The sequence below is a fragment of the Oryzias melastigma genome, linkage group LG14 (assembly GCF_002922805.2).
Source record: "Oryzias melastigma strain HK-1 linkage group LG14, ASM292280v2, whole genome shotgun sequence".
Classification (NCBI taxonomy): Eukaryota; Metazoa; Chordata; class Actinopteri; order Beloniformes; family Adrianichthyidae; genus Oryzias; species Oryzias melastigma.
Genome location: NC_050525.1, coordinates 341,577 through 353,498, shown reverse-complemented (window position 1 = coordinate 353,498; position 11,922 = coordinate 341,577). Strand labels below are relative to the sequence as shown.

At 40.1% G+C, this 11,922-nt stretch overlaps 1 protein-coding gene across 1 annotated transcript; it reads left to right on the top strand.

Annotated features, from left to right (window-relative positions):
- Positions 1-10,488: 10,488 nt before the first annotated feature.
- Positions 10,489-11,436, top strand: LOC112142855 (olfactory receptor 52N2). The gene has a single exon (XM_024266471.2). The coding sequence runs from the start codon at positions 10,489-10,491 to the stop codon at positions 11,434-11,436; it is 948 nt and encodes a 315-aa protein (XP_024122239.1).
- Positions 11,437-11,922: the final 486 nt, after the last annotated feature.

The window sequence follows — 11,922 nt, the reverse complement described above, 5'->3', positions numbered from 1 at the left end:
AAGATCTACTTTTTAAATTGTTGAAACCACTTTTGGAGCATTCATTAAAATTATGTAAATTTTATTAGAGAAATTTATGTTTGCTCTATTTACTTAAGATTTGATAATAACCTTAGTTGTGGACGTAAGTGAATTTTACTACATTGTTGTTGGTAGTTTTTATATTCATAAATGCAGTAAAATTTAATCAATAATTGTTAGTGCAAATTGTTACGAGGATTTTCTTAAGTAAATCTTATTAGTTTTTTCTCAGTGTAGTGTAAAACCACAGTTAATTACATGCACTTTGTAGGGATAACAATGTTTTGTTACCTTGTTAGCAAGCGAAAAAAAAAATGGATCCTGAAATGTTTGTTTAAGAAAGAGTGATAATCCACAGAGTCTGGACTTTATTCTGTCTGGGCGGCAAACACTCCATGTAGGGAAAAAACAAATGCCTTCTTTAAATGTTTTCTGAAAGGCTTTCACTGGAGAGTCAACAAATATCTTCACGTCTGAGCTCGTCCTTTCCACATAGCTAGAATTCTAGATGTCCAATAAATGGCCTCCCCCCAGACACATCTCTTTACACCACCTTAATTGATGATTGTCTTCACGCAACTTCATTCCATAACTAACCTGTTATTCTAAAACTTTTTTTTTTTTTTTCCCCCCCAAGGCTGGAAAATAGTAAGTCTGCGACAGAAATACAAATAATGATTCTCACAAAGCAGGACAACAATATATGTCAGTGAAGGAGGCCTGTGCTTGTCCCTGGTGCTCTTGTATTTTTTTGAAACACGCTGCCTTCATTCACTCTAGAATCTCCCCAGCATGCACTGGGGCGCAAAGCATATCTTTTTAAAAGCAAAACTCTTTAAAGGCCCACTGGTTCTGGTTCATATTTGATTTACGAGGAGACAAAGTGTGTAACTTCAATTTGGCACCACTCCCCCCCCAAAAACAATGGAATCAAAGCCACTTGTGTGCAAGTCAAGTCGTTGGGTAGGATTGAAAAGGGCCTTGGGAACCAGCTGCATGTTAAGGAAAATTGAGCCGGGCAATCAGTCCGCTCGCATACTGGAAAGTTGTAGCGGAGTTACAGTAAGCATGATAGATAGATAGATAGATAGATAGATAGATAGATAGATAGATAGATAGATAGATAGATAGATAGATTCATCCATCCGTCGCTCCAAACACACACACAAGCAGGTTCAAATGAAATAAAGCAAGAACAGCTATAAACAGGTTAGATTACAAGCATTAAAATTTATGGAGCTGTTAAAAGCAATTAAAAGTGTTAAAATTACTGTACGAATAAATAAAAATAGTCAGTCGTTCAACTATCTTACATCTCATGAGAAGAGAAAAATAAAAGCGACTTTCAGACATGTTAGCCTGATGTCAACAAACAACAGTCCGACCCTGCTGCTAGCATGCTAATGTTAGCTGCCTGGAATAAAACACTTACCCTTGCAGTGATGATGCAGAAATTTAGTTTGAAAGAATTTAGAAAGTTTCAGCAGTGGCGCTCACGGCGGCGCTGTTCATGTTGCTACCAAAATGGCCGACTGACTCCAGGGATTCACGTGGGTCTGGAGCTCTATGTTATGTTTTGTGTTATGTTATATGATACATATATCAGTGGCGGGCCGTCAGGGCCTGCAAGGCCTTCTCTGCTGGCCTAAAAATATCTGAATCACAGACTGATATTAATTATTATTTTCCGTGAATACGTATTCTATAATTCCAAATGCTCTGTCTTCGTCCTTTCATTGCTGTCTCCCTGGTTGCGCTGCTTCCAGACGTGTATTTTCCTATTTAAGCATTAACCAATCACATTGCAGCACCATTTGTTGCTAGGGTCAAAGAAATCTGCCTGAAGGCCTTCACAATCAGTTTTGCGGGCCCTGTAGCATAAAATAATGGTCCACCAAACTGTTGCTTCAACCAATCAGATCTGGAGGAGACCACGTGATAGGCCAGCTAGCAGGCCCACGGAAACGTCAGGATTTTCACGCGCTGTGATTGGATAATCGGAGAGTGTACTAGGCAGACCTGATAAACTGAATCTGTAGCGACCTGCACAGGCAAATATATCGAATTTAATAGCTGGTTTGTCAATCCACAATGGCTGAAGGAGGAGAAGAAATGGATTTGGTTGCAGACTTACTGTCAAAGCCGTTTTCAAGACGGACTTTTCAAGAAAAGCTGGACATTGTTAAGCGGGGTCGGGCAACTCCGAAGCTAGCAAGCCCCGTGTCCACTGCTTCTGTTGAACGGACATTCTCAGCCCTGAAGCGAATTAAAACTTATGCCAGAAATACGTCAGGGCAGGCTCGACTTTCAGCATTAGCTTCCATGGCGATAGAAAAGGACTTCTTGATGGAACTAAAACGCACGGATAATCTGTGATTGAAATCTTCTTGAGGATAGAAAGGATGGATTTTGTGTACAAATAATCCAGATTTTTGGTGAGTAAAATTTTGCTATATACCTAAATATTATTGCAATTTTATCAGGTTATTTTTTATGCTTTTTTATGTGTGTCTCAGTTGTACCTGCAGTAGAAGTTTTATTGCCATAAAATAGTTATTGAGGGTTGGGTTGATTCAGATGGAGCACTACTGAAGGCCTAGGTGTGAAATGCACGGCCCGCCACTGACATATAGATATATTGTTAGTGCCTCTTTCAATATATGACTTGGGCTATACGATATTCTGGAATATAAAATAATTGATTACATTGTAAATATCAGTAAATATAGTGCAATATAATGGACATTCAGTAAAAATCACTGTATGTTACAAAGCGCTGACCAGCAGGAGCTGCAGTTTAGTGAGTGAACAGCAGATGGAGCCAGATGACTGGAGTTTAAGCTGTGACAGAATCGTTTCATTAAGGAAGAAAACCAAAGCAAACATGAGGGAGATGTAAAGATCTCTGTTTCCTGCTCTTTGATGGTTCTGATGATAAATCCAACAGCAGAGAACACACATGTCAGTAATCACATGCAAGTGATTCAGAAATGTTGAACAAAGTGTTGTGTAACCATTGTGTTGGAGACATGCTGTTTACAGGTTTGTGTGTCTGATGAGGAAGCACCAGAGTTGTAGAGTAGAACAGATTCCTAACTAAAAAATGACTCAATTTCAAGTTACAAATTCCCCTAATGTAGTTCACTTGCAGCTTATCCCTTTCGGGGTCTCCACAGCGTAACAGCACCCACTGTTTCGCATCAGTGGGTTTTTACACTGGATGCCCTTCCTGACACAACCCTGTACTTGAGGGGCACAGGGACCCAGTTAGGCAGCAGCGTCAAGGGTCTTGCCTAAGGACCCAATCTGGGTGGGGATCAGTGGACAACCCTGGGAATCGAACCCAGGGCTTCTGCGTTGCCAGCCCTTCACCTAGCCCACTGAGCCACCCAGCCGCTATCTAGTGGAGAACTTTTAACCCAAAGTCCTGAAGGGTTAAAGTCTAAATAAAAATGAATTAAAAATGTAGTTCCCAGATGTGTTAACAAAATAGTTTTCTAAGCACTTCTTCTTAGTTCACCTTATGTCCCATCAAAAAAGCCTCAGTTTGACGCAGTTTCTGAATATTTCCCCTCTGTTGATCACAAAATCCAGTATTGTTTCTCCTTTTATAGACACAATATGCCGAAAATATGCAGAGAACTTTTAACCCAAAGTCCAGAAGTGTAAAATCTAATTAAAAATGCATTTAAATGTAGTGCCCCAACGTGGGAACGAAAACGCTCTTCAAGACACTTTTCAGTCGTTCGCCTTACGATCTAAATGGAACAATTCAGTCTCCATTTTTCCTCAATATGTCCATCACCATGTTGGAACCAGACATCTGCAGTAACCTATGATTGGTCAACCTTGGTACATTACTGTTTTCACTCTGGGAATGATTTGCCAAATGTGTGTAAAAGTGTAAACACCATCATGAATGCAGAGGACAGTCATTTTTACTCATGCCAAACGCTGTCAGGAAACAGCTCAATAACTTTCAAATGCTTTAGATGACCTTCAGAGGCGGCTGTTTCAGCCACACCTTAGCTTGAATATGGATAAAACCGTGTGTATGTTCTTCTCTAGGAAACATCACACCTGACTCCAGCTAATGTTTCTTACAGAGGAGAAGTGCTACAGCAGGTTGAACCGTTTCAGCACCTTGGTCTGTTGCTGGACTCAAACTATCTTAGAAAACAAGCAAAAAAATAATAGAAACACTGTAAATGATCCTTTTTGTAATTTTGGATACAGTAGGACATCCCTGAAATATAAGTCAGCATACATAGCTCAACCACATTACCAACTTCCAGCAGTCATTATATCTGTCTATGCTGCCAGGTCTGTGTGGCCCTCAGCTGCACGGCGCCCAGGCGACTAGTTGTCGGGAATACCTGTTTAAGAAAGTGGGAAAATGTCAGGTTTCACCAGATAATATTCACAGTCTAAGTTCAAAGCGGCTGAAAATAAAACTCTGATGACCCAGCTTTCTAGCAGCATTTAAACGCATCACTTACAGACGAAACTTTTCTTTCTCGGAGAAGTGAAGAGTTTCACATCAGATTTGAACGTGAATGTGGTTTTGTTTGTGTGACAACCAATTTGTGTGTAGTTTTTAAAGATTTGTGTGTGTTGTTAGTTTCAAGGTGTTGTAATTTTAATTTGTAAGAGTGTAAATTGTATTTTTTTGGATTTCATAATTTTTGGACTTACACACAAAGTGTATTGTATGAGTTACAAATCAAGAATTATGCACGCACAAATCTAAAGTTACGCACAAATTAAGAATCACGCACACACAAATGGGGTGATACTATTTTTTTCTCCTTAACAGAGGAACTGTGAACCAGGATTTGTGTTTTAGGGAGAACATCAGTTAGTTTGGATTGGGCCTCAGTACCAGACTGAACAAATCCTAAGAGGTTTTTTTAATTCACTCACATTTGAATCTGTGTTTTTGCTGTCACATTGCCATAAGTGATGTCACATTTTGTCTACAAAGGCAGGTTTGGAAGTGAGGGATGTTTGTTACATCATTGTGTTGACATGAGTGTTGTAACTGATGACAGTAGATGTGAGTCGATCACTGAAGAAAAGTGTTCGACTTTTGTTCCTCATAAATATACTGCGTTACCAGTTGATTTTTTTTCTCCCTTTTTTAAAAAACATTTATCAAACATTTAATAAAATTGTGCCCGGATGAAATGAATGAACAGAAAAATTGTACGATAAGCACTCACTGGACCTTTCACCCGCAGCACGCCTGTAGGAAAAATGTGCATGAACATTTTCTCTCCACAAAGGTTCACCAAGAGATGTATGATCTTGAAACTTCATGCGAGTTACTGTTCAGGTTTGACCTGAACTCAGCTCATATCTACCCTCAGGGGCAGTTGTGGCTAACGCTTCAGATTGTGGATGCATGACGACCATTGAACTCTGGGCACGTGCTGTGTGCTGCTGTGACCGTTCACAGTAAATTTAATAATAAACAAACTTTAAACCCTTTTGCTCTTTGAAATCTTGTAAAAAGCATAGTTTTCTCAGGTGTTTTAATGTATAACATTGCAGAGAAGTTTCCAGACAGTATGTAGAAACTGTGGAGCACAAACATGTTTTGACCTGCGGAGGTGAAGTCTGTGAAAGTTTGAAGGTCTTGTTTTGAATCTTCATGCTCTGGAAGCTCGGGGGACGCTGCTGAGCGCTCTCATGTATTTGTTTCATCACTGCGTGTCTCAGTTGTTCCAGCAGTGGCTAATGAGTGTTAATGTTTTTCAGAGGAGGCCACCATTAACGCATTCTCCTGACAAACACTAATAACAGTTTCTGATGGTAATTAGTCCGTGAGGATATAGAGGTTGTGTTTGAGGAGGCCTGGGAATAAGGAGGTTGTAATGAAAGCTCCTGGGGTCTGCAGACTCTTCCCTGAGTGTCAAAGCAGAGAGAAGCTCAGCGTGACGACCACATTCTCCGAATCATTTGTTTTGGCTCACACTAAGAAACTTCTGGAACTTATGACGTAAGTCTGAATCCAGTAAAACTTTTCAGACACTTTTCTTCAAGCTTTTTGTTCAAAAGCTTTTCTTTGTTGGATCTTTGCTTTTTCGACTGACTTTGGAAGGTTTAGTGTGAAGCTTTGTCCTATGAAGCTCCAGTGTATAAACTCCGTCTCCTGAAGATTTTTACTTTTACAGCCCTGAAGAATTCAGGATGAGCTGGAACTGGACGGAGGCCCAGTGAGCACAAAGCAGCCTCCTCAGAGACCGATCACGTCCCTGTCCTACACTCCTTAAACGCTACACAACACATTCTAATTCTGTTAGCCTGCTGGTCACTGAAGCTCCTGGGAGCTCAGAGACCTCCAGGACACTTCACCTCAGCGACACACAGCGACCTCAGATGACCTCGTTACTGCAGGGACACATCCCTGAGCTGCAGTTCATCTAAATCACGGGTGTCAAACTCAATCACACAAGGGGCCAAAATCCAAGACACACTTTAGGACATGAGACGAACAGGAGAAACATTTACTGAAAACTCTAAAACTACATTTTTAAAACCGTAAGTTTTTAACATATGAACTTGTCAGGGTGGTGGTGAAAGACACAAACACAGGAGACCAGGCTTGGTGAAAGGACCCTAAAACATTTTATAAATTAACCAAAACCATGAGAGAACTAAACAGTGACAGAGAAGATGACCTGAAAATGAGGAGCTGAAAACCAGACACGTAAATACATGGAGGTTGATTAACTAAATACAGACAGCTGTGGATGATTTACCTGAACGTTCTCAGACCGACAGGGAAAACAGAACATGAGAAAACCTAAGCACAGAATCCTGACAGAACTAGATACAGTATATAAGGTTACCTGTGATAATGCTGAATGCTGTAAGCTGAATTTGGCTGCTGAAGATACTGAAATTGATAGCTGAAAACGCTATAGCTGATAGTTACTAGGTACTAGCTAAATGCCAAATTAGCTTAAAAAACAAAACAAAACAAAAAAATAGCTTAGCGAAAAACCCAAACAACTAGCCTGTAGCAGAAAAAATAGCTAAACTACAAATAGCCTGAAAAACAGAAAAAAAGAATAAATTAGCAGAAACAGTTAGCATGTAGCTGAAATATTAGCTAAACTCCAAAACAGCCTAAAAAATCTTAGTAAATCCCAAAATAATCCAAAAAGCTAGCAGTTTTTAACATTAATTGGAATTTAAAAAAAATAAGTAATATTATTCCAGAATAAATAAACTTAAACCTTAAATAACTTTAAATATTTTAGTCTCCTTAAAAATATATTTGTCAAAGTTAAAAATAAAGTTAAAATTTAAAGTTAAAAATGAGTTAAAAATAAGCACAAAATAACATCGACCCATAAATAACAACAAAACAAAATGATCTGAAGGGCCAGATGGAATTACCCGGGGGGCCGGATCCTGAGTTCTGATGAAGTGTTCATTCATTCATGCAGTACATGAAGGAAAAAAAAGAAAACAGAAAAGATAGGAGGGTAAAAATGAAAGGATGAAGGAGAGCACAAAATAAAACATGTTGGAGAACACAGAAGAAAATGTGGGCAAACATGAACAAGAAGATCAAGAAAGCATGTAAGAGAACATAAAGTACAAGTCAGAGAACATGTATGAACATGTAAAAGAGAATCATTTGGAATAATGAAAAACTCAAGGAAAATTCTATGTAAGACAATGAAGAACCTGGAGAACATGGAGGGAAAAAACATCATCAAGAGATGGAACAATTGGAGGAACATGCAGGGGAATGTGTGGACTGAACTGAAGGATGACCTCTGACCTCTTACCTGCTTGGTCCCTTTTGGGGTCACAGGAGCCTTATCCATTGACTGTGGGGGGATGGAAGGATACGAAGGTACAAGGTCCCAAATCTGTCACACAACAACACATTCACACCTGGGGCAATTAACAATGGTCAATTTACCCATGCAGTGTGTTTTTGGTCTGTGGGAGGAAACTGAAGTCCCAGGAGAAAACTCACACATAAATGACGAGAAGGCAAACATGAATAGAAGAAGAAAATGAAAGAAGAAAGAAGAGATTGTAAAACAAATTGAAGGACACATTCAAGAGTGGTCTCAAATGGGCTACATGCCCGACCTACTTCTGCATTCGGTATATGACCGCTCAGTCATTTCCGGTTGGAGCAGTGGACTGTTATTTTCATGGAAATAGCAGAGTGTTTGGAGTTTACACAATATCTTTTGAAGCTACCAAGAGTCACATTAGGCGCATTGTTCATGTTTCTAGCAGAATACTCCAAAAATAAAAATGCAACAAGGATTTAAATTGTATGTGTCGTCCTGCATAGCAAGCTCCTAAAGTAACTTGCTAATGCTAATGTTTTTAGCACACATTTATGTGTTACTAGTTGATGGAAATTCACGTTGGCGACACTAATAGGTGCAGACAAGAAAAAGATTGCTGTATTTTTTCGTGTATTTTAAGTTGTTACTGGTCGCACATCTTTATTGGAGGCCCACGGGCCATTTGTGGCCCCCAAGTTGATGTTTTGCGGCCCCCACCTTAATATGAAAGTTCAATGTCTATTAAGCAATATCTTCTTCATGTCCACACTTCTTCGATTATAGCTTTGTATTTACTTTGGATGTTTCAGCTTTATGCTTAGAACTTTGCATTTGCTCTTGTCGTTGGATCTGGTCGTCAGAAAAGTCTTTAGCAATGGTTTCTAGCGTTGTTAGCTCATGTCGTTTCACAGAAGATATTACTTAGTAGTACATAGACATTAACAAATGTTCAATAAACTTGTTGAGTAGACGTAGACAATGTACCAAAGATATAGACAGTGGATGCAAAAACATATTTTTGGCACAAATGGACCCCCATACGGCCCAGCCTCAGCCAGACTCTGACTTCAGTGACCTTAAGGTAAACTGAGTGAGAGTTTACAAGGAGAAAAACATAAAGTAGAACACTGAATAGAGCATGACGGACAATGAGTAGGAAAGCATGAAGAAAAACTTCAAGGAGAAAATTTAAATAAATGAAACATAAAATAGAACATGTAGGAGAACTAGGGCTGTCCACGTAAACACACGCGATTAATAAAAATAATAAATTTGTCTTGAACTTTCATCTTTTTCCCTAACCCGTTGGAGCCGCAGGTTTGCAGAGTTAATCAAGCCACTTTGGGGCGAAGGCGAGATAAACTCTGGACAGATCGCCGACTATCGCCGGAGCTCACTCACTTGATTTAAACATTAAAAAAAAAAAAAAGAAAAAGAAAAAGGTCTCCTAATTAAATTTTTTCCTCTCGGGTTAAGACAGTGAGCCTTCAAACTCAGACACAGAGACACAGAAACACTGTGGAAGCGGCTGTCATACAGACACAGCCCCCTGTACCGAGAAAATATTTAAATAATAATCATATAAACCCAAACATGAAGACATGATTACTGATGTTTTTGTAGAACTCTTCACAATAAATAAACCTGATTTCTCCACTTAATCTGTGTCTTCCATCCATTCTAAGTGTGATGTCCACAAACATCGTTCCTCATAGCATCATCCTAAAAACACAAGCTGGTAGCTCCTCCCACATCCCAGAATCGAGTATTCACCTGGACCACATTAAAAGTTAATTTAAAGTTTAGAAACAAATACTTTGTTGCTTATTGTTGTTAATCAACATCTTTTTTTCTTGAAGTCTTCAGAGTTCTGCTAAAAATGAAATAGGAAACATGAAGGAGAACATTTAAGAGAGCTCAAAGGTGAACATGAGAACGGTGGAACATATAGGAGAGATTGAAGGAGCATTTACAGGAGGACAGAACAGAAAGGATAATGGAGGGTTTGTTTACCGCTGTCAGGTCAGGGTGAAAGGTCAGACCGGCCCTGTGCTCTTTAAGTGCAGCAGGATCAGTCAATCACAGAAGCATGACGAGCTCTTGAACAAACTTTCTGATTCTGCTGACATGCAAACCACACAAACTACACAGACGACACAATAGTTCCTGCTCTTTAGGGGTCACAGCGAAGGTTATGTTCACTTTGCAGCAATAAACATTTTGTTTTCCACTCATTAAAGAGATTTAAGACCTCAAAGAGAACGATGGCTCATGAGGAGAGAAGGGAAACGCGATTAAAGGAGATTTTTGAGGAGCAGAGGATCTGTTCCTTCTGTGATCAGTTTAGAATATTCTAAAAGGTCATAGCTCAAATTTTGAGCACTTTTATTTGTGTTTGGATGAAAGCTTGAGAGTGACCTCATGGGTGTTTTGATGTTGCATCACCCAGGATGTCAGGGTAACGCTGATGGTGCAACCACATGTACAAAAGATACGCGTCTCACAGTGCAGAACTCCAGTACCTGCTCAGCTCCAGTAGCATCAGGTTCAGTCTTTTACTGTTCAGAACAATTAAGTTGATGCTTTGATGATTGCTTAGGCAACTGTTTTAATCAGTCCTGTTGTCTGTTCTTTCAGTCTGATGGAAAACATCACCTACAACAGCTTCATTCTGCAGGTAGAGGGCTTCAAGGTCACAAAGGAGTCGACAGAATATGCCTTTTTCCTGTTCTTCTTCTCCTACATCGTCATCATGATCCTGAACCTGGGCATCTTGGCCATCATTTTCATTGACAAGAGCCTCCATCAGCCCATGTACCTGCTGTTCTGTAACCTGCCAGTCAGTGATATTGTTGGGTGCACTCACATTTTGCCCCGGCTGCTCTCAGACATGTTGGTGTCCCCGTCTGAGCGCCTCATCAGTTACTACGAGTGTGTGGTTCAGGCCTTCACCTCTCACATGTTCGGCACCACCTCCCACACCGTGCTCATGGTCATGGCCTTCGACAGGTACGTGGCCATCTGTAATCCTCTGAGGTACGCCGACATCATGAGCCACAGGATGATCATCAAGTTGACAGCCTTTGCGTGGGGCGTCCCTTTCATCTGGGTGGCGGTTCTGCTCGGTCTGACGATCCGACTGAACCGATGCAGGACTCTGATCGAGAACCCGTACTGTGACAACGCCTCGCTATTTAAGCTGTCCTGTGAGAGCTCCGCCATCAACAACATCTACGGCCTGGCCTTCACCGTGGTCCTCCTGACCTCCTCCATCGGCAGCATGGTCCTGACCTACGGTAAGATCACGGCGGTCTGTCTTACCAGCAAGAGCAAGAGCTTGAACAACAAGGCCCTGCAGACCTGCAGCACGCACTTAGTGGTGTATCTGATCATGTCGTTCAGTGGCGTTTCCATCGTTGTTCTGCACCGTTTCCCACAGTACTCGGACTACAGGAAACTCAGTGCCATCCTCTTCGTGATGTTACCCCCCAGCTTCAACCCCATCATCTATGGGGTGCAGTCCAGAGAGATCCAGAAGTTCCTTTATGAGAGATGCTGCTCCAGAAAAAAGTTAAAGAATCCTTTCTGAGTGTAAAGTCCGGCTGTTATGAATGTAAAATGTCTTATTTATTTTTACGATACGCTTACCTTCAACTAGATTCTATTGATCAAGACGATTAAAATGGAATAAAACTGAAGACAAAAGGAGTATTTTTGCTATTAAATAAAGTTAAACTGTAATAATTATAAAAACATGACTAAATGAAAGACAAAAAAATTCACAGAATGTTTGGATGTATGCACATGCTTGATGACAATATAAATAATCTGTAACATTAAACATGCAGCCTACCAAATGTTTTTAAAGTCACATCCCCAGAATAAGGTACAAGAACATGGATGGAGAAACGGAATATTATCAAAATGGATCTGAACAAACGTCCAGACTTTACAAACAAAGAGCTCCAGAGTTTTTATTCTTTAATTTACTCTAGATTTTTAATTGTTAACATGATCAATGGGATTCCAGTAGATTTTGAAGGAGAAAAGTTGGCCACCCCTGGTCTAGACAAAA

Bases quoted from the DNA above. Each gene is read 5' to 3' on its own strand.
- LOC112142855 (XM_024266471.2), top strand. From the start codon at position 10,489: ATGGAAAACATCACCTACAACAGCTTCATTCTGCAGGTAGAGGGCTTC.